Here is a 23549-nt window from a genome sequence, read left to right on the forward strand (position 1 = left end):
GTCCAATGCCATTTCTACAGGTATACAATACATACAATTTGCAATGTAGGCATTTAGCAGTAATCGCGCTTAGCTCTTAATCAAGAGCGATTTACAGTAAGCAAGAAGAACGCATAATAGTGCGTCGCAGTCCCGCCCCGTTTCAGAACGACGAGGGCAGCAGGAAGTAATTATTTAAACAGCCGAGTTGACAATATCATAACAATAAACACAATTATTTGGGCCGAACAAATAATTATAATTAGAAAGAAGAAAAAAGGGCAAGACTTTTATTAGAGCTCTCGGGAGCCAATGGAGGGTAGTTTTTGGCTGGTTGAAGACCAAGCGAGCTGCGGCATCAATCAGAGAGGCTTACATATGTGTGTATAGGGCTGGTGTATGTGCGTGTTTAAAACCCATTTTTGGGCAGGAACCCCTTTTGGTGTTAGCATTATGTTACGCTTTATAGCTATTGAAAAATAGCAGACGAGCTTGTAGGTCTGCAATTTTTGAAAAGCCGTGAAAATGTGGCGCAAATCTTTGAATATATATTTCAGAGCGAACATTTTTAACAAAAATATTGGCTTCTGGGGGGTCACTGAAACTACATATTTTGAGATGGGGGTCCGTGGCACAATAGAGATATTTCTGGGGGTCCTTGACATGAAAAAGGTTGAGGACCACTGACATAGAAACATGTTTTTTTCAGAAAATGTGTTTGTTGTTAATTGTTGTCGAATGTGTCACTAAGCATGTGTGCCTATACATACTGTATATAGTGACTCTCCAGCTTCCCTGTGTCAACCCTCTCCACAATCCTTCCCTCTCTCTCTCTCTCTCTCTCTCTCTCTCTCTCCTACTAAACTCCAAGGCCGCTCGCTCCACTGCTATGACCGTGCCGCTCCGCTGCTCAGCGCCTCTGCCGGGAGGATCGGGGGGTGATTCCATCCCCATTATAGGCCTGATTTATTTAGGGTTATGGTGCACACACACACACACACACTGCTGCTGCTGACGCAATGTGTGCGGCATGTTATGCCGCAACCCGGGAACCGGTGCCACCCCTGCATAGAATGGAAGCCAGGGGCACGTGTCAAACTGTCACTAGTATAATAGTGTAGTGTAGAGGTCGCACAGAGTACAACAAACGTGTTGCGCTGTCGAGCTTTGCTACTGTTGATGCTTACATGTGACGCTCATGTAGTGTGATCGTGTAAAAGACACAACAAGTGTGTGGAGATAAAAGGTCTGCACGACAGCAATAAGATGTTTGTAAGTTTGTACATGTCAAAACGATAAGATACAAGAAAAAGCTTGAGAGCTTATTTCCATCGTGGTGTAAACTGAATCAAGCACCCAATAGTAGCAACAATGTGTCATTGTGTGAGCTTTCAGAATAAGAGTTTAGGGATTCCGCAGAACACTAATGGAAACGGATATTTTCAGGCTTTCCTCGTGACATAGTAAGTCTATCTGAGGGGGAAACATAGGAAGATACGACCTAACTCGAAATGAAAAATATTCATTGTTCAAGGACATTAAGAAAACCTTATATTTTTAAAACAAAGCATTACTGCCCCATCAAAGTTGGTGCTGTGACTATATTGTCATGTGTCGTATGTGAGGGGGAGAGGTGGTGGAGTTAGCTGCTTTAGCAGACAGTTTGAGAGGGGGAGAGGTGGTGGAGTTAGCTGCTTTAGCAGACAGTTTGAGAGGGGGAGAGGTGGTGGAGTTAGCTGCTTTAGCAGACAGTTTGAGAGGAGGAGAGGTGGTGGAGTTAGCTGCTTTAGCAGACAGTTTGAGAGGGGGAGAGGTGGTGGAGTTAGCTGCTTTAGCAGACAGTTTGAGAGGGGGAGAGGTGGTGGAGTTAGCTGCTTTAGCAGACAGTTTGAGGGTCCAACAGAGTTAAGAGGTTTTGTCCAAAGCTTTGTCCATTGGTTAAATTTTTGTTTAAACCAACACAGCAGTCATTTAACCCATTCTGGGCGGAAAACCCATTTTGGTGTTTTACCCCTTCAGGCCGGGAACCCATTTTGGGGTTCTGTACAGTATGCACAGTATTAAAAAAATGTAACAATAAATAAATGATGTTGCTATATAAATATTTCGTTTTTAGAATCGGCCTCCGGCCTAAATTGGTTAAGGGAAAAAATAAATAAAAACTCAAAAAATTGAGTTAGGTGGTTTTACTCCCGAGTAATATTCACGTGGGTAATTCAGGGGATGCCGTGGATGGAGAAAAGACGTGTGAGAACCAGTGTTTTGGGACGTGATATTTCTGTAAGGCGACACTTGCGTGACACAGCTAAGTATAACCAAGGCTTTAGACACCGCGGCTACACATTGTATCTGTAAATGTCCCTCACAGTGTCTGTCTGTCTGTGTGCGTGATTACACACACCGCACAGGCTAGCGTTTTGATTTTATCACCGTGAGACTGAGTCATTACGTGTGTGTGATTGTGCTCTTTGAGAAGAATACCCTAGAAGCCTGTGCGTGTGTGTGTGTGTGTGTGTGTGTGCGTGTGTGTACACTTCTAGCCGTCTTACTGTCTGTCATTAGGGTAATAAAAGACTTGGTGTGCAGGGCTTGCGAGGAGCTCTTGTCTTCGAGACCGCACTCCATTCCACCTAAATTGCCGGCTGCTGAGGCCTTGATGGATGTTTGTGTGGCGCGGCCAAAAACACAGGTTCCACTCCAAAGCACTGTTATCCGAGAGGGAGAGAGAGAGAGGGAGAGAGAGAGAGAGAGAGAGATGGAGAGGCAGAGAGAGAGAAAGCGATGGGAAGCTGCCTGCCTGTCTGTCTGTCTCCCAACAGTGTGTTTTAATTAAACCGTGTCTCTCTCTAAGCCTGATTTATACTTTGTTCGCACGACGGTGTCTCCCGCCCGAAATAATATGATTGTCGCCGTGCGATATACGGTCGTGTGACGAGGTACAAAGGAGACTTTAGGCACCACTGCGTGTACACGCACGCACGCACGTATGCACGCACGCGCACACACTTGTGTACAAGGGCTTATACAAATACTCTGAGATCTCCTCCCATTCTGCCTCTCTGTCTCCAACACAGTCTGCACCACCGTCTCTATGTGCTTCTCAAGTTCTCACCCCTGTCTTCCTGTTTCTCCCCCCGCCCACACACACACCCACACACACGCGCACACACACACACACACACACACACACACGCACACGCGCGCGCAGGAGTGATAGACAGACTGTGTATTTCGCGACTGTGTTCAAGCACATCGATCAACGCTGGACAAAGGGAAGGGAGGAATGGAAGAGACAACAATTGCTTATTGACAGAGAATGCAGTGCCTGAAAGACTGCAGGCAACGGCTTAGCCAAAGCTGAGGGCCGAGACGCCAACTGTGCACGGAATACACACGCACACGCACGCACGCACACACACACACACACACACACACACACACAGAATGTGATTTATGCCCATGGACGAGCTGTGGATTAAAGATATTCTTTTTTGCATTTTGCGCTTTAGATTAGTTTGGCGAGACAGAAAAAGGAGAGGGGAGACGTGACAGAAGCCAGATGCAGAACTCCGTCCTCACAAAAGGAGCAGTGCACTATAGCTGTTTGACAGTCTACCAGGCTTCTTATTCATTTCTTTCATTTGTCTTTATTTTCCTGAATGCTTTGGCAATATGGAAACAGTCGAGCAGAGGGGCAGCTGCAGTGGATCAGGAGCTATAGAGCAGGTCGTCCAATGATCCGTGGGTTCTGCTGCTCGAGTCCCGGCTCCTCCCTGTCCACATGTCCAAGTGTCCTTGGGCAAGACACTGTACCCTACGTACAATGCCTCCACTGAGTCGTATGCTTGCCACCATTGGTGTGTGATTGTGGGAATTAAGTGAGGGCGCTTCACCTCCCAATGTATGAATGAACGAACCATTGTAAGGGCTTTAAGCACTTGGAAAAGCACTACAAATTCATTATTACTATTAAGCCGATTTTATTGAAAGCGAGTGCATGGGAGAGAATGAATGGATGAAGGCAGATTGAGGGTGACAGTTGCCCTTCACCGATCACCCGATCACCATATGGCTTCGGTATTGACCACCCTGTGTGTCTGGTTCTGGGAAGGCTGTGTGGTTCACCATTGGCAGACATGTGGGTCAAGGAGATGGAATCCTTGTGCCCAGAGGCGGCCTATAGTGTTAACGTCCCTGAGATGGAATCTCACACACACGGGCTACAAAAATAGACGATTTACAAGCGCGTTGCGATGCGCCTGTGAGCTTGTAAATCGTCTATTTTCGTCGCGGGACGCCCATGTGCACAAATAAGTATAAGTGAGGCTTTTGTCCTCCGGTGTCTCTTGTACTATCCTGTCGCTCTCTCTTAGTGTCTATTACTGTCTCATCGAATCAAATGTCAACCGGAGCGGGCGATGTGCTCTCTCTTACCTCAAAGAACAAAAGATACCATCTATCTTCCAGGCGTACTTCGTTGTGTTCTCCGCAGACATATAATTGACTAAATTGGATGTATGTTAAAACAGTGATCGGTTTTAATTGGTTTGCGCTAAAGCAGCCACATCTCGCTTCTTGTTGTATATAGCCGAGTCTCCGAATCTCCAGCATTTAAACTTTTTATGATTTGTTGTAAATGAATGCCATGCTTTGTCAGTTTGTACAAGAGTGTTGCACTCTGCAGAGCATGCTGGGCTCGAATAGGCAGAAAATAGCAGATCTACAAGCCGCACGTTGTTGTGAGCATGTGTTTTGTCCCTATTTTTAAAATGTAATAATTGTTTTTAAATAATACAAAGGAATGGTTTTGGACATATGAGGTTTTCACCTCACAGCGATGATATCTGGAATGAGATTTCAGATCTGTGGCCGTGTGAGACGGGCTGTAGTGGTGTAAAGTAACTAAGTACATTTACTCAAGTATTGTACTTAAGTACAATTTTGATGTATTCTTTACTTTACTGGAGTAATTCCAATTGTTAGTCCTTTTACTTCTACTCCACTCCATTTCAGACGCAGATATTATTTACTCCACTACAATACATTTTTTTGAAAACTTTATTAACAAGATACTACTACTGTAGATTGAGATCATTATGACAACACATACATTAACCACTTCAGCCCTATATACAGTACAGTATAGCTCACCATGTGTCAACGCTTGTAGATCTGCTATTTTCAGAATTGTATACATTTTAAACATACAATAAAAAAAACGGGAAACGGGACACATTCTGCGTAATGAGTACTTTCTAGTTCTGGTACTTCAAGTTCATTTTGATACCAATACCAATATACTTTTACCAAAGTAAGTTTTTAATTCTGGACTTGTACTATAGTTATAATAGAGTATTTCTACATTGCAGTATTGATACTTAATTGACATAAAAAAAAGATGTAGTACCTTTTCCACCAGTGGAGACGAGTGTATGAGGATCGTGTGTTTACGTTGGAGCACCGCACACGTTGTGCATGCATGCATGCGTGTGTGTGTGCGTGCGCTCACAGCAGACAGAGCTCAGGGCCGGACCTGCCTGGGCCTATTGGCATCTCCAGACTGGAGCCAGTGCTCTCAACCCCCCCGCCGTCAACTGGCCTTCTGTTTAATGCTTATTGAATTCAGATCGGTTACGTAAAGCACAACAGATATTCCTGTCGGAAAGTGGGGAGCCATTAACAATTCACAAGACCCGCAACGCAACCCTGGAGGGCAAGTCAGAAAAGAGATGGCGAGATAAGCAAATGGAGAGAGATATAGCGCCTAGTAGATGATGTCAAACAACTAATAGCATAAGCAGCAGCGTGCGTGCGCAAGCAACATCACGCACGCACGCTCGTCTCTATATAGCCAGAGGCAGCTACTGTAAACGCCGTGACAATGCGTTTATATTCTTGTATCGGCATTTCGTACGTTTGGCCCCCGGTGCAGTCGCGTGACTGCTATTATGGTTCTGATTCCTGTGTGAGGTGAAATGTTTTGTCTTGAGAGGGGAATGGATCCTGCAGCTCACTTGTGTATAAAGCCATATCCCAATAAGCGTCCCGCGCGCGCTGCGCGCGCGCGAGAGAGAGAGAGTGTGTGTGCACAGTTTGTTTCTTGTGTAAAGGTCATCACATCTAGTCAGCCTCGGCCCCGGGGCTGTGATCATTTTATTCCGGTACGTGGTCCAGAGAGGTCCACTGCTGTCTGCAAGGCTCCGCCACACAGCTCCCTGTGTGTCCAGCAGCGCGATACAGGGCTGGAAGAGGGGAAATTAATGCCATCTGAGGTATCTGCTGATGTATTGTGTGCCGTTTGCCCCGTGCAATCCATCAGTATATAGACGAAACCCACTGGATCTAAACTCTTTGGTATTTTCAAACAAAACCTCTTGTGGCTACCGGGGGGGGGGGGGAGGGGGAGGAGACATGTTCTTCTCATCCTAATGGTTTTAAATTCACGTGCCCCCTCATCTTTGGGGAAAATGCCAACACACGTGAAAGGCCAAGAAAAATCTAAAAAACAACTATTATCACCAGAACTAAACAACGCCATGCCCCTCCCGACAGCGCAGTGGGGGACAAAATGTCAGCGTCACTTCATCGCCACTTAGAGGACAAACTGTTGTCGCCTCGAAAGGTCATGGTCTTGGCGGAAAACCGCTCTTATCAGGGAACATTCACGCTCGCCATCTTGCACACGCACACACACACACACACGAACACACACACACACACACACACACAGAGTTCCCCTTCAAAGTCCTCCATGTCTAACCGTGGTGTGTGTCTGTGTGTGTTTTCCCCCAGAGAGCAGCGACTACGGCGAGGCGGAGGTTCTCCCGGACTCGTTCCCGTCGGCGCCCGCCGAGCCGCTGCCGGAGTTCCAGCTGGAGCCCGAGGACGCCTTCATCGTCAAGAACCGCAACGTGCAGCTGCGCTGCCGGGCGGCGCCGGCCACCCAGATCTACTTCAAGTGCAACGGAGAGTGGGTCAACCAGAACGACCACGTGACCCGGGAGAGCCTGGACCAGATCACAGGTAGAACCCACTGCTTTCACACAGAGCCTGGACCAGATCACAGGTAGAACCCACTGCTTTCACACAGAGCCTGGACCAGATCACAGGTAGAACCCACTGCTTTCACACAGAGCCTGGACCATATCGCAGGTAGAACCCACTGCTTTCACACAGAGCCTGGACCAGATCACAGGTAGAACCCACTGCTTTCACACAGAGCCTGGACCAGATCACAGGTAGAACCCACTGCTTTCACACAGAGCCTGGACCAGATCACAGGTAGAACCCACTGCTTTCACACAGAGCCTGGACCAGATCACAGGTAGAACCCACTGCTTTCACACAGAGCCTGGACCAGATCACAGGTAGAACCCACTGCTTTCACACAGAGCCTGGACCAGATCACAGGTAGAACCCACTGCTTTCACACAGCCAGCACTACTAGGACCTAGGGCATTCACTTCTAGTAATTTTTACTAGTTGACTAGTTGTTTAACTACCCATTATTTTTCTCATCAACTAGTCAATTAGTACCAACAAGGTCGACTAGTGGATTTACTAGTCGACTAGTTGCTTAATGCCCTAGTAGGACCAGATCACAGGTAGCTATAGAACCCACTGCTTTCACACAGAGCCTGGACCAGATCACAGGTAGCTAGAACCCACTGAAAACTGCTGTACATGATGCTAAGGACTTCTTTAACGTCTTTTTAATGAAATACCGCACCGCCAACGACGCCTTTAACATATTCATGTATTAATGATAAAACTATAAAGTTGGCTTACCGCTAATCAAAGCTCTCGTCGAGCGGCAGCTCCGTGTTCGATTGCTTCCCCTTCAGGCACAATGCATTGAACAAAGAGCAAGGTGGTGGATGAGGCCTTTCTAGGCCTTTTTAAGGAAGTATTCCAATTCAAATTGCGCTGGATAAATAAAGCGACCGTGTTTAGTGCCTCAATATATATATATATCTAAAATATGAACGCTTCTAAAGACTCTTAGCAAGTGAATAATCCGATCAGCGCGACCACCTTCACCATTGTTGTTTTCGGTAGAGGAACTAGCCAAATAGAATGGTGGTGAACGGTGGCGGTTGCTGAACTATCGGTGCCCCCCTGCTGGCGGTGGGTTGAGTTAAGTTGAGGAATGTATTATTGTCTCTCTCTCCTCCAGGCCTGCTGGTGAGGGAGGTGGACATCTCCGTGTCCAGGACTCATCTTTAATGAATGTGTGTTGTGTCTCTCTCCTCCAGGCCTGCTGGTGAGGGAGGTGGACATCTCCGTGTCCAGGACTCATCTTTAATGAATGTGTGTTGTGTCTCTCTCCTCCAGGCCTGCTGGTGAGGGAGGTGGACATCTCCGTGTCCAGGACTCATCTTTAATGAATGTGTGTTGTCTCTCTCTCTCCTCCAGGCCTGGTGGTGAGGGAGGTGGACATCTCCGTGTCCAGGACTCATCTTTAATGAATGTGTATTATTGTCTCTCTCTCCTCCAGGCCTGGTGGTGAGGGAGGTGGACATCTCCGTGTCCAGGACTCATCTTTAATGAATGTGTATTATTGTCTCTCTCTCCTCCAGGCCTGGTGGTGAGGGAGGTGGACATCTCCGTGTCCAGGCAGCAGGTGGAGGAGCTGTTTGGACTGGAGGACTACTGGTGCCAGTGTGTGGCCTGGAGCTCCGCGGGCACCACCAAGAGCACCCGCGCATACGTGCGCATCGCCTGTCAGTACTAACTATCACAGCATGTGTGCGTGTGTGTGCATGTGTGCGTGTGTGTGTGTTTTAGTCATAGTCTTTTGAGTAAAATTTGATTTAGTTTGAGACTTTTAGTCATATTTCAACATACTTAACATACTAAACTTAGTTTAGCTTTAGTTTTTCCTCAGTGGAAAAAAAAGGTAGACGGCGAACATTTTTCGTCATAGTCGACGAAATCAACACTGGTGTCTGTGTGTGAGAGAGAGAGAGAGAGAGAGAGAGAGAGAGAGAGAGAGAGAGAGAGAGAGAGAGATAGAGAGAGAGAGAGAGAGAGAGGGGAGAGAGCCTATAGGGAGCGTAAAGGCAGAGTGTTCTCCACCATCTAACTGTCATACTGTACGTGTCAACATCAGTTAAAATAAACATGTCATTTCTCTAGTCTCCCGTGGCCATGTGTGGTACGGCGTGATTGACACTGTACATGTTTATGAAGAAAAAACATGTATGAAGGAAAATGCACGAGTTGGAAAGAGGCTTTTGTGTGTGTGTGTGTGTGTGCGTGCGTGTGTGTGTGTGGGGGTGGACTGGTGGCACTCTGGGTTGCAACCGGCCACCACTCACTCACTCGTCCACTCTGTTTCTGGCGCCCCCTACAGACCTAAGGAAGAACTTTGAGCAGGAGCCGCTGGGACGGGAGGTTCGTCTGGAACAGGAGGTGCTGCTGCAGTGTCGCCCCCCGGAGGGCATGCCCCCCGCAGAGGTAACTATGTACCCGTAACCCATTTAGGGTTTCAGTTTTCTGAAATGCCTATGTTTCTGTATCAGTGGTGCTCAATATCTCATGTCAAGGAACCCCAAAAATGATATGTAATTGGCCGCCGACCCTCATCTGAAAATATGTTGTTCCAGGGACCTCACCAGAAGCAAAGGTTTGAGTTAAAGCGTTCGCTGTGAAAGAATATTATATTCAAAGATTTGCGACACATTTTCACGGTCTTTCAAAAATAGCAGACCTACAAGCTCGTAGCGCGCCACCGAGTGGCGCGCTACTAGCTTGTAGATCTGCTATTTTTCAATAGCTAAATTATAACATAATGTTTGAAACACCAAAAGGGGTTCCCGCCCCAAAATGGGTTAACCCTCGGAGGACATGCCCCCTGCCCAGGTAGGCTGTCAGGGGTTCCCAAACTTTTTTGGCCAAGGTATCCCTTGGGGGGAAGAATTATTTCCAGGTACCTCCTTTTCCTCGCAAAACACAGATAAGCATATTACAACCTTACATTTAGATGCCAACTATTGTATTTAAGACTTTCAATCAAAGTCACAACACATTTTCACAACATTTATTTAAATGGTGACTTAGAATAGATGTAGACATTTGACAGTACATAAACATAATTGCCTTCCTTGGTGCATCAATTAAGCGTCAACGACCATCAGCTGGTCACAGTCATAGACACTCATAGCACTCTAACTGAAAGTGACTGCATGGAGTCTGTTTCATTTCTATCCAAAGGCCCTTGAATGATGGAATATGATTAAAGGTTTACTGTGATTATGGTAAGCTCACATATCACACATACAGTACCATAATTCACTGGCAAAAGGGTTAGGGTTAGGGTTTTGAAAAAGAAAAAGAAAAAAAGAAAAGAAAAACTGAATTATTTTGTGGACGCCCTGGCTTGGACCCCACTTTGGGAACCACTGGACTATGTTACTGTAACCCTAACTCCCGGAGGGCACACAATCAATATTTTATCTGTTTTGGAAATACACGCCACTCATCGTTTGGCAATGAACCACATGAACCCTGGCATCCGTATTCTGTCACTGTAGGCCACATTTCTGTGAAAACAGCAGCTCTGTACACTCACAGTGTGCTATGAGCTTTGTGCGTGCGTGCGTTCTGGTTGTTCACAAACATTACGAAAGAAGGGCAGAGAGAAGAAGATAGATATTAATAAAAAAGAAATCCTGGGCGGCCAAACTTTTAGTCATTATTTATTCATCAAATATTGACAGCTTTTGGCCCAAAAGGTGCTTGCATGGAAGCACGGAGCGGTGATTTGATAACCCTCCGAGGCTCTTCACGGTGTTTACACCATGTGTTTGTGCGTTGGCGTTTATGCTATAGCCTTGGACCAGACTGTCAGAGATCCTGTTCTTTTTCTTCCTTCTTTTTTTTCTCTTCTGAGAATTCATTTAGTCAGAATCGTTAAAAAAAAAGACCTTGGCTGGCTGGTCGACGACCCCTACATATCCACTGCACACTCCTTGTTTATGCATGAATAGTTCAGCTCATTTGTCTATACACGCAAAGCTCTGTTCCACAATAAACAAAGAATGTGCATGTGTGTGTGTGCGTGTACGTGTCCGCGCCATGCGCTTGTGTCTGACCATGTTGTCCTCTCTCTCTCTCTCTCTCTCTCTCTCTCTCCCTCTGCAGGTGGACTGGCTAAAGAACGAGGACGCCATAGAGCCGTCGACGGACTCCAACTTCCTGGTGACCATCGACCACGACCTGATCATCAAACAGGCCCGCCTGTCGGACACCGCCAACTACACCTGCGTGGCGCGCAACGTGGTGGCCAGGCGACGCAGCAGCACCGCCACACTCATTGTCTACGGTAACGCGCACACACACACGCACACACACACCCTACGAGTGTGCTGTTTGTGAAACAAGCTCCTAAATATCTGAAACCCTTTACTTGTACTTCTTTGTGGTAGAAGCGCTCAAACGTTATTTTTCCTGCCTTGATCTCCTTAGTCCTTGACTCCTTATATACTTATATACCTTCTTCCCTTTCTTTGTAGTTATAGTAGTTATATTGGTGGGGGCTTGTTTCTAAAGTGTCGTAGCTTATTCGGGCTTGTTCCTGGTTTCCTTTGAACCAGTGGTTCCCAAACATGTTGTATTTGTCCGCAGACCCCCTCACCGGCTTGTAGATCGATGACATAGCCGTGGCCTAGTCGCTTCTTCTGGGCTTGTTTCCGTAGACCTGGTTGCTTGTCTCTGCAAAGTCTGGCAACGCTGGTCGCGGCGCGTTCCAACGTGCCAAGTACATATATCAATATGACATGATAATAGTTGAAAACAAACTATGCTAACGGACGCTACACAACCGTGTGTGTGTGTGTGTGTGTGTGTGTGTGTGTGTGCGTGTGTGTGTGTGTTTTCTAACCTGCCAGTGAGCGGAGGCTGGTCGTCGTGGACCGAATGGTCGGAGTGTAACGCTCGCTGTGGGCGGGGCTGGCAGCGACGGACGCGCAGCTGCACCAATCCCGCGCCTCTCAACGGCGGGGCGTTCTGCGAGGGCCAGCCCTTCCAGAGAGTGACCTGCACCACGCTGTGCCCAGGTGAGCAAAACTGTCACTTTTAGAGTCAAATTCAAAAAACGGCAAAAGTAACAGATCTACAAGCTCGAAACATGCTTTTGTGGGACACTGTAGCATGATCAAGTAGGGCATTCATTTACGAAAACATATAATAGAATATGGAGCAACAATATATGAGCTTCACGCCTGTCACGGACATGCGCAAAGCAAGTTCAGTCAGGAAACTCTGCCGGCCGACTCGATGCGCTTGATCAAAGTACCTAAAAAGCAGATCCAATTCATCGCCAAACCATAAATATATTGCTCTTTTTTTATATTCAATGAATATATATTTCATCTATTCATGAATTGTCCAGACTGTTGTTGTTTCTGCAGCAATGAATAGGATATAAGTCTAGAATGGGAGGAAGAACGTTTTTTTAGTAATCTAGTGTGTGCGAAATGCGTAGAATGTGACCGACTGCACTAGCATTAACCTAGGATATGTGCACATACGGTACTATATATGTACAGAATGTGGTTCAGAAAATGTTAAGAATGCAGCTTGTTTTTACACATTTCTCTACTAATAATACACACCGTAAACACTGGTGGGAAGTCCCTAAGTACATTTACTCAAGTACTGTACTTAACCCATTTAGACCTGAAGTCGAAATTAAAAGAATGTCTGCTAAATCATGACAGTTTCCTGAAAAACCTCATGTTTCCATGTCAGTGGTTCTAAATATTTCATGTCAAAGGACCCCCAAAATTATATGTAATTGGCCGCCGACCCCCATTTGAAAATATGTTGTTCGAAGGACCCCCCCCCCTCTCAGAAGCAAAGATTTGAGTTAAAAACAATCGCTCTGAAAGAATATCATATTCAAAGATTTGCGCTACATTTTCAAGATTTTTCAAAAATAGCAGACCTACAAGCTCGTAGCGCGCCACTCGGTGGCGCGCTATGAGCTTGTAGATCTGCTATTTTTCAATAGCTAAAGTATAACATAATGCTAGAAACACCAAAAGGTCTGTCTGTCTGGAGTTTCAATACTTGTCATTATTGAACACCGGCCGTCTCTGGGTTTTGTCTCCCCCTAGTGGACGGAGGCTGGACAGAGTGGGCCAAGTGGTCGGCCTGCGGGACGGAGTGCACCCACTGGCGGAGCCGCGAGTGCCAGGCCCCGCCCCCGCGCAACGGCGGCCGCCACTGCAGCGGCGGCATGATGGAGAGCCAGAACTGCACGGAGGGCCTGTGCACGCGCAGTAAGTCACCTGACCTGTACCGTTATTAGCCTATAGGAAGTCCTTGCTTTGACCACAGTGGTTCAAATTTGATTTGAAGGTTGAGAAAACCACTGCTTTAATGTGTGTATACTCTGTTGCGCAGCACAATATAAACCGGGCTTATGTCAACTCATTGCAGAGCTGCATTATCATTTAATAGACATTGTTTTTGGATGGCGCTTGGCTCTTTGTCGCCAATCCGAAGGCATTCAAATCAAAAGTCAGAGGGACACATTTGTAAGACTCGTTCATTGAATTGACCATCGTCGTGTCGCCATGATGTGACTCCCATTTACGACTTATGAGTGCGAGATCGTGCTCATGAGATTTGTTTTTCTCCAAAAAATATGTACAGAAAGAATATTATAACCACACCTGGGTGTCTTATTATTAGAGTAACGTCAACTCCATAGACATGAGCTACAACAGAAAAAAGTACCAGAATCACAGATTAAAGTAAAACGGATTAAATGACGGATTAAAGTCAAACGGACTCAGGACAGACTGTTTTGCGGCGAAAAGCGTATATATAGACGGAACAACGGAGAGACAGACATGAGGACGAGCCCCATCCATCCACCTCCTCCGCTGTATAAACAGCACAGATGGGGAGAGTGTGCGAGTGCAGGGGTCGTCGAGGGGGATAACCCATTCTGACCTGAGATCAGATTAAAAAGAAATGTCTAATACATCCTGACACGTTTCATTCTGACCTGAGATCAGATTCTAAAAAATGTCTTCTACATCCTGACAGTTTTCATTCTGACCTGAGATCAGATTCTAAAAAATGTCTTCTATATCCTGACAGTTTTCTAAAAAAGCTACGTTTCTATGTCAGTCGTTCTTCGATTTTTCAAAAAATAGCAGACCTACAAGCTTGTGGCGCGCCACTCGGTGGCACGCTACGAGCTTGTAGATCTGCTATTTTTCAATAGCTATAAAGCATAACGTAATGTTAACACCAAAAAGGGCTTCCCGGCCCAAAATGGGATAAGGGAGGGTCACGGAGTGGGAAGCAAAAAGAAAAAGCACGACCGAGTCAAGGAATTAGCAGAGGGAGGAGGAGGAGGAACATATGAGAGTGAGTCAGATTCACACTGACACTGAAATGCACAGCGCTGTGATGAGGCTGGCGGAATCCGTGCTGACAGCGCATTAGCATTTGGAGAGACGGAAAGAAAATGTCCACGCACACGCACGCACACACACACACACACACACACACACACACACACACACACACACACACACACACACACACACACACACACACACCTCTCAGTCACCTGCTCCAGCCCTGACACAAAGAGACATGCGTGCAGCGATCACTAATAGGACAGACAAAAATGTCTGATCCACACATGCAGCGTCGTGCACAGATCTCTGGGGGCTCGCGTGGTCCTCCTGGGCGAAGCGTCTACCGTGGTCTGCTCTCCTCCATGATGGATGGAGACCAACACTTAAACCCATTAACCCATTCTGACCTGAGATCAGATTCACACGAGGTTTCCGCCGGACACACACTGGTCTGATGAACCCATTCTGACCTGAGATCAGATTCTAGAAATGTCAGTCGCTCTTCGATTTTTCAAAAATAGCAGACCTACAAGCTCGTATCGCGCCACTCGGTGGCGCGATATGAGCTTGTAGATCTGCTATTTTTAAATAGCTAAAGCATAACATGATGCTGACACCAAAATGGGTGCCCGGTCAGAATGGGTTAAGACCTGGACGCTTTAGCGTTTAACCACTTTAAGTAACTAGTAACTAAAGTTTACGAATACATGTAGTAAAAAGTGCAATATTTGGATCTGAGATGTAGTGGAGTTACGTTCCACCAGTGCTCTTTAATAAACAGAGAATAGAGCGTCGCAGTCCCGCCCCCTTTCATGACGACGCCAGGCCCAGGAAATTAATCCCAATGCATTTAAAGGCCTTTTAAGCGTCGTACGAAGCCAACTTGAGTCGTGACGAACAGATAATTACGAAGAAGAAAAACAAAAAACCTGTTGTAACCTGCCGTTGTTTGGACCAAAACATTGTGTTTATTGTCATGATTTGTCACGACAAGAGTTGGCTTTGTCCGCGGCGTAAACGTCTTTAAATAAATACTTTCTGAAAAGTCTATGAGGAAAATGAACGGGGATTTGTCGCTCTATACAGGTCAGGATATCAATGTCATCCATATATGAGGAGATGAAACTCATAGGAGATCGCTCCTGATCGGATTAAAATTGTAACACACCCGGAATGTATTTTCTGTTTTATATAGAAGCTGGAAAGACCGGAATAAACACTTTCTATAGCAACGACTGAATATAGAGCTTTTTAACTCGAAAAAACAAAACCATGACAACAAACACAATGTAAAATGAATATCACTTTCCAGCACCTTTTAAATGAACACAGAGGAGTCAGGAGTGTAGGCGGAAGCTATGCACAGCCATCCAAAAAATCATGGAAGTGTGTCGACGTTAAGCGTCTCCATTAAAGCGCTGGGTTTAGAGCTCTGAGCTGCCATGACACTTTGATGTGCCCCGGCAGCCCGGCGTGATACTCCCTCTGAGCTCGCTCTCTTCAAAGAGAAAAAAAATATGCAATCATTTGCTGTCTGGAAGCTGTGGCGTCCGTGCGTGTGTGTGTGTGCACGTGTGTGTGTGTGTGTGTGCGTGTGTGTGTGTGTGTGTGTGTGTGTGTGGACATGCCTCAGAATAAGTTGTGTGAGATAACCTTACCTAACGGGCACAGCAATGGCACACGGTGTCATCAGTAACTACCTCGCACCCTAACGGCTCACTTAGATGGCAAGGCCCGGAATTAGCCGATCTACAAGCTTACAAACATGTCACGGTGCGACGATTTACAAATTTTTGTAGCTATTTTCGACGCGGCTTTAAGCGATAAGTTGTCTCTTGACGCTGGCAAAACGCAACGTGTCTCCCACTCAACAAACAATATTAAAGCGTTTGTTTGCTTGAGCAACGGTGAAATTCTCCACACGACGCCAGCAAACTCATTTCCTCCATGTATGTTCACCTCCACCACTAACAGCCAAACATAACGTTGTTGGCATTTTCTTCTCCCATGTGTATTGTGTAAAACAATTATGCAGACCATATGCATTTGCTCAGCGATACTGTGTACGTTCTGATACACGCTCGTATGGAAGGTTAATTTTGAGGCTGGGTGTGGGGGTGTGTGCATAGAGGGGATATGATTTTCTTGCATTTCTAGTTCATGTTGCAATTTACATATTGATGGGCTGCTGTTGTTTTTGTTTGCCAATGTCCCTCTCTTGCATTTTCATTATTTTTTATTGTAACGTTCATTTGCATATCTACTAGTCCATCCATTTTTATGTTTTTTTTTTCTTTCTTTGTTCTTTTCTCTCTTGTTTTTCTCCCTTTTCAAACAGATAAAAAGATTGCTATTGAACATGCAAGTAAGTTCATCTCACAACCTCCCTTTCACTCCACTGCTCACCTAGAAGTGTGTGTGTGTGTGTGTGTGTGTGTGTGAGTGTGAGTGTGAGTGTGAGTGTGAGTGTGAGTGTGAGTGTGAGTGTGAGTGTGAGTGTGAGTGTGAGTGTGAGTGTGTTTTCATATAATATTCATATTACCAAATATAAGCCCTTTTTGCAATTAGCAATGCATTATTGTGTTCATCATTACTTCAACGTTGCAGCTGGTAAAGGTGAGGATGGTTTTAAAATAGTTTACATTTAATAGATAATAATTCATTAATAATATCATCATATCGTCATTTATCGGTTAATGTATTTTCATATTATTTGAAATATAGAAAGTAACTCCTATATAGTAACTATCTAAAGCTGTCAAATCACTGCAGTGGAGGAAGAAGGGTGCGTGGTTTGTGTGTTTGTACTGTATGCGTGTTGGCTTGCGTTGCGTTGCGTGTGTTGTGTTGTGTTGTTTGATGCCTGTGCATCCTCCACCCTGCTCTGTCATCTTGCATTGAGTTCAGTCGGTGCAGACGCGCCTCACCTCGTTGTCTACCCTAATTACACTCGCTGTCCCGTCTTGTTGGGCATGTTGACTAACACGCAGCGTCGCTTTCCGTGTGTTGGCTCACTCCTTCTCTCCCTACCTAACAGAGTGTGTCAGTCCTGGCACACTGCGTGACAGTCCTGTGTCACCGCTTCTCACAAGTTTTAATTTCAAGAAAATGGTAAATGGTGCATTGCATTCACCCATTCGCGCACACATTCACACACCGATGGTGGACCACACCATGCATGGCTCATTGGAAGAAGTTGGGGGGGGGGGGGGGGGGGGTTTCAGTGTCTTGCTCGAGGACACTTCGACACTAACCCATAGGGATCATACCGGGAACATGTCCACGTTCCCAAGCGGACTACTTGAGCCACTGCCGACCCAACAACAAACAGTCTAGCACGACTTGTCTATGCGATTCATCATCGGGTTCAAGGTTCAAGGTTGTTTATTAGTGTCCCCGAAGGGCAAAAGGTTTTACAGCAGGTCATAAGGCTTGAAACACATATACATCAGTCAGACCAAAGTCATTGCTGCTGGTCGCAAGCGTGCGCTGCGCCCGGCCTATACATGCCTCTTCAGAAAGGCGGCGTGTGGTGTAGGAGTGTGTGTGTGTAAAGTTCATTGTTCATTGTTTATGTTTGTGTATCCTGAGCAGCCCTCTTGATCGATCTGGGTCTCAGGGTTGCGTTGTCTCAAAGTCCAGATAGTGAGAGGAATAACACAGCAGGTTGTGCAGACGGTGCGGCCTTGGTTTCCCACACGAAGGCTCTCTCAGTTGATTGTGGGACCCGGGGAGGTTGCGACCGCCTTCTTCAGAAGCAAGACAGGGTTTGGCATTTGACTAACTATTCATCCACGTTGTTAGACGGAAAGCTTCTGTAATGGAGGGGGAACGTCTACCGTCTTTTTGGTCTTCATTCCTCACACTGCTTCTGGCTGATTATCATCCATTGGCCTTGAAGTGGCAGTGATGATAGTAATTCCTTTGGAGATGAATATGCCATGGGATCAGGAGAGGGCGATAAATAACAGAGGGTGTGAGCACGGCTCAAAGTTATTCTAATACTTGTTGACCGGCGTCCCCCAGGGTTCCGTAATTACTACGTGGTCCCCTTGACACCAAATCTCTGCGCCGAAATGAGGCGATCTACAAGCTCACACAACACATGCTACTGTATATGTTTCTGCTTTTTTTTTGGGAACATTTTGGGAAATTTACATCAAAATCTGTACAATTTGTGAAGGGACTTGGTTACAGACAAATACTTTCTAAAAATATTTTCTATAGAAATATACAAAATGCAACATTTGAAGCTGTATCCATTGACAATGGTAAATATAGCATACAGTGCATAATTATGCACATCACAGCAGCCAACATTGGATTTAAAGAGTGCACTTAATTAATAGAGCACCGAAGTCTGACGTCACTTTCAGTAGAGGGCGTCAGTCCCCAGGTTCATGTATTTGTTTAGTTGCATTGAAATCACCATAGGAGGAGTTTTAGATTGATTCATATAAGAACTGTGTTTGAAAAATAAACATGTCATCCCGGCCGCTTCACTCACATGGATATGAAGAATCAACTGACTGAGAGAAAACGCTAATGTTACTGCTGCTGAATTAGTTAGATTTTCGCTAGAAGCAGACTGTATCATATATGAGTGACTGACTGTTGCAAACGATACAGAGACACCTCCCTGACAATAACGCCGAGACAGCTTGTTTATTTTTGGACCACAACGCTTATAGTAGACGATATTAAGATCACCCCATGTTATTCTCCATAGAGAAACTACTTCCGTGAACCAGGGGAATCGTCGGGATGAGCGAGTTACGTCAGGACTTCGGTGCTCTATAAAACATTAATATTTTTCGGGAAAAACCCAAACGATACTAAGTTTGTAATACGTATAATGTACAATACATGCAAACCGTATTATACTGTATATAATAATCGGCTTCTCTCTAGAACAGCTCTTTTTCTGCCACCGAAAAAGTCTCTTTAAGGTTGTAGTTTCTACACCATGACACCTCAAGGGATTCTGGTCATGGCCTGATAGTGTCTGGCGACTTCTCAGCACTGTGATATGAACGCTTTTCAAGTTCATATATCTCATGATGTTATTGCGCTCTCTCTCGGCTTTACCCGACGTGTAACATAACCCAAACGGACATCGAAATAAATAGACTGAACACAAGTAATTCGGCATTACATTAAATTCCACTCATCATATTAATCGTCTCTGCGGTTGTTTTGTCGCCGTTCTCTCTCTCTCAGGAGAGAGCTGCCATCCTAATAAAGCTCCTAATTCACTATTGTTCTATTTCTGGTAATAAGTGCGGACGGCTGTCAGTTTCAGTTTGGTTCTACCCTCCTCCTCCTCCTCTGCCTGCCTCTGTTCTCTCCTCCTCTCACCTTTTCTCCAGCAGCACCGTTGTACTTGTACTCCTCTGCTGTTATGCCCGCTTCATACTCGGCTGCAGCACCGATCAGATCACGGCTCACGAGTGAGCTTGTAGATCGGACCTTCACAATCACAACACCCGCATGCAACTATAGGTCATCTAACCACTTAAACAGTCTATACCTTTTTCGGTAACACGTCATTGTTCTGACCTCCCATTAGTCTGACCGATTACTAACACTATCCCCAAACCCTAACCCTATAACCTCAGTCTTAACAGGCCACGCCTCAGTCTTAACCCGGCCACATAGGTTGGACTAACGGGATGTCGGACTTTATGGGCCAGTCGTCACCTTTTTCTGGATCAGGGCCCGCTTTTTTTTCTGCATACGGTATATATTTTTTTAATATTTATGTTATATTATCATTAAAATCTTAAAATCCAGAATAGCGATGCTACTGTAGGGTTCAAGTGGGTGACTTGGGCTTTCCCCTCCAGCCTCTTCTCATTTCCTTTATGTGGGGGATACGTTCCAGCTCCATGGCTCAAGGATCCTTATCTCCTCCTCACTCACTACTAACCTCCTCCTCGTCCTCCTCTACTAACCCACACCGCAAATCACAACCTTATCTAAGTGTTTCTCATCCTGCACCATGGCCTCATTGCTTCTCCCCTTTATCTCTCCTCTTGGAATTCATTCCTGGCTTGTTAAGTCCATCTTTCTCCTTTAATTCCCCTTGTTCTTTCCATGCCGCTCCCTCCCTGCTCTCCTCTGTGTCTGTCCATCTAGTCTCCTTTTCCTCTAACCAGAACCTGACCTAGAACACTAATTATTGACCCAGATTTTTTTTTTTTTTTTTTAAGAAAAGAGAGAGAGAGAGATAGAGAGAGAGAAAAAGAAAAGAAAAGAAAAAAGTGCAAAATCTCGAAATCTGATAAAATTTGATAAAAGTTTCCATTTGAGAGAAAAACGTAACTTAATTTTATTTAACTATTAAAAAAACAGCCTTATCTGCAAGCTCGGAATGCTCACATTGTGAACGTGTAGATCTGCTATTTGTGTCGTTTTAGATTTTTTTTTTTTTTTTATGAATTAGAATCCATTTGTAGAATCGCAGGCTGCATAATTGCCCATACCGATGTCCTGCAAAAAAAAGTCAATTAAAGGAGGATTCTGGACTAGCTGTTTTCATACCGAATTCTGCTGTTATTATATCCATTAACCAGTGGTAGAGGGGAAAAAATAATCCTTCACGAGCACACCTCAGCTCCGACCGTGCGCGGCAGGGTTTATTGCTAAATCGCTTATTTTGATCGCTCGACAATTTCTTTTCTGTCTTTCATAATGTCAGAGATGTGTCCACAGAGTTTCGTCCCAAATGAGCTCCCGACAAACCCCATCTCCCTGCTCAGAGCAAAAGTGCGGCCAGAGAAGGATTTATGTATTTACTTCTCATCATTGGATCAGAATTCAGAAAGAAAAAGCAGCTCTTTAAAATTCTCCTTTATTAGCTCTACTCCTAACAGTGTGTGTGTGTGTGTGTGTGTGTGTGTGTGTGTGTGTGTGTGTGTGTGTGTGTGTGTGTGTGTGTGTGTGTGTGTGTGTGTGTGTGTGTGTGTGTGTGTGTGTCTAGCGCACGTGCATGCTAACGGTGTGTGTATGTGTGTCTAGCTCACGTGCTAGTGGCCGGCATGCCGCGTGTGCGTACCCGCTGGTCAGTCAGGAACTCTCACCCAGCAGGTAGAAACTAACAGACAGCAGGTCAGGTTAAGGCCATAGACTCTCCTCCAGTCAGACCCCCCCAGCAGCCCCCATAATAACCCTGCTGTTTACAGACAGACAGACACCATTATTTTGCCAGTGTTGGAAAGTAACTAAGTGCATTTACTTACAGTGAGTACTGTACTTAAGTACAATTTTGAGGTATTTGTACTCTCCAATTCCCAATACTTTTACTTGTAGGCTACTTAACTACATCTCGGATCCAAATATTGCACTTTTACCCCACTACATTTATTTGAAAAACTTTAGTTACTAGTTACTTTGTAGATTTAGATTATAATTACTAAACATACATTAACCACTTCAACCCTTTATACATTTCGGCCCTTTGAACATAGCTGATCTCTGCTGTTTTCAAATGATTTGTATACATTTTGAAAACTTTAAATGGGACATTCTGCATAACTACTTTACTACTTTCTACTTTCGGTACTTTATTGTCTCATTCACACCAAGATGCCTTACTGCGATTAATTGGAATCCTGCTGTGTGTTGTCGGAAAGTGCGCTTCGTTTGGCAGGTGTGTAGTCTGATGCGGATCAGGTGTGTAGTCTGATGCGGATTAAACAATCGCATTCTAGTTGGCCAACAAACGGGGGTTTCGCTTCGCTTCAAAGCGCACCTGACTTCGATTCACTGCAGGTGTGAACGTAATCTGGAAATGAAATGAAGGAAATGAAACGTGAGGAGTATGAGGAGTAAAGTTTGAGATGGAGAGGGCATATTTTACGCAGCCCAAAGAAGTCACGTTACTGTGGATAGATGTGGTTGAATGAGCATAAACGTTGGATAATTCATTTTGCGCTCCCGTCTCCGCTGTGCCTCGGCACGCAGACACACACAGTCTCACACACACACACACATACACACACACACACACACACACACACACACACACACACACACACATACACACACGCACACGTCCAGTCCCCGTCTCCCCGACGACACACTGCATCCACGTATGTTGCCCTCACTTTACGTCCTAACCATTACTCGAAGTATAATTTTAACATCATAGAATTCCCTGTGTAGTTTATGAATTTATGAAACACATAATTTATGAAACACATTGATAAAGTTCCCTGCTGCGTTTCCCTGACTGCGGTTGATAAAGCGCAGTGTGAACGCAAACGAATTAAAATTTTAAAATGCAAGAATGAGAATGCGACCTAAGTACATTTTGTTGCCAATATGTTGGTACTTTCACTCAAGTGCATTTTGAATTCCGGACATTTTTTTTCACTACAGTTTTTAAACACAGTATTGATTATTATTATTATATTATGTATGTATTATTTTTTACTTAAGTTAAAACTTTGAGTATTTTCCCACCACTGCCATTTGCAGGGCAAACGGAGGGAGCTATATACAGTTGTAGATAACAGTCTCTCAGCGTCCTTGAGTTTCTTTAAAGGCACTATATAAATTCAAGTTATTATTATTATTATTATTATTATGGGTTTTTCCACCAGAATCTGTTCACATTGAAGCAGGCAGCAGGGCTTTTAGAGGTTACATTACAATCATGGACTATATAACAAAAGTGTTCTGCATTCACAGTGCTCTTGTGAAAAATGTCCTACCCTCTCGTTTTCCTTGACATTAGATTTACTGTGTGTGTGTGTGTGTGTGTGTGTGTGTGTGTGTGTGTGTGTGTGTGTGTGTGTGTGTGTGCATGCGCGCGCGTTGCGCCTTCTTCACAATGCCCTTTCTAGACCCTCTAGTCTAGTCTATACTTAGTGAACTTGACCTACAAGAGCATACAACGCATTGCGTGGCAACCAGGGCCCATCCATCCTCATGCGCACTTGTGATAGACATTCAATTTTGATTTGCCTCATATACAATGGACACTTGCCACGGACACATTATGTAACCCTGATTGCGAACTTGCGACGCGTTGTGAGATTGCAGATTGGCTATTTAGAGCTTATGGTCCCGAAATAGGGATAGGGCCTACTAGGATAGGGTCCAGGTCGATAACCCTGTGTGTACCTGTCTTGTTTTCAGCTCATAACCCTTTGTGTACCTGTCTTTTTTTCAGCTCATAAC

At 45.1% G+C, this 23549-nt stretch overlaps 2 protein-coding genes across 2 annotated transcripts in view; one reads left to right on the plus strand and one right to left on the minus strand.

Moving 5' to 3' along the window:
- mapk8a (mitogen-activated protein kinase 8a) overlaps positions 1-23549 on the minus strand; it is a 326366-nt gene that overhangs the window by 108029 nt on the left and 194788 nt on the right. The window lies entirely within an intron of this gene.
- Positions 1-23549, plus strand: part of unc5b (unc-5 netrin receptor B) — an 87143-nt gene that overhangs the window by 52204 nt on the left and 11390 nt on the right. Inside the window, exons 2-8 of the mRNA XM_083774610.1 lie at positions 6772-7002; positions 8559-8702; positions 9335-9438; positions 11125-11305; positions 11871-12038; positions 13101-13265; positions 16702-16728. Of these exons, the coding sequence (XP_083630736.1) occupies positions 6772-7002; positions 8559-8702; positions 9335-9438; positions 11125-11305; positions 11871-12038; positions 13101-13265; positions 16702-16728 (1020 nt within the window). The remainder of the gene's footprint in view (positions 1-6771; positions 7003-8558; positions 8703-9334; positions 9439-11124; positions 11306-11870; positions 12039-13100; positions 13266-16701; positions 16729-23549) is intronic.

The sequence above is a fragment of the Protomyctophum parallelum genome (genome assembly GCF_964188405.1).
Source record: "Protomyctophum parallelum genome assembly, chromosome: 10".
In the NCBI taxonomy this organism is placed as follows: domain Eukaryota; kingdom Metazoa; phylum Chordata; class Actinopteri; order Myctophiformes; family Myctophidae; genus Protomyctophum; species Protomyctophum parallelum.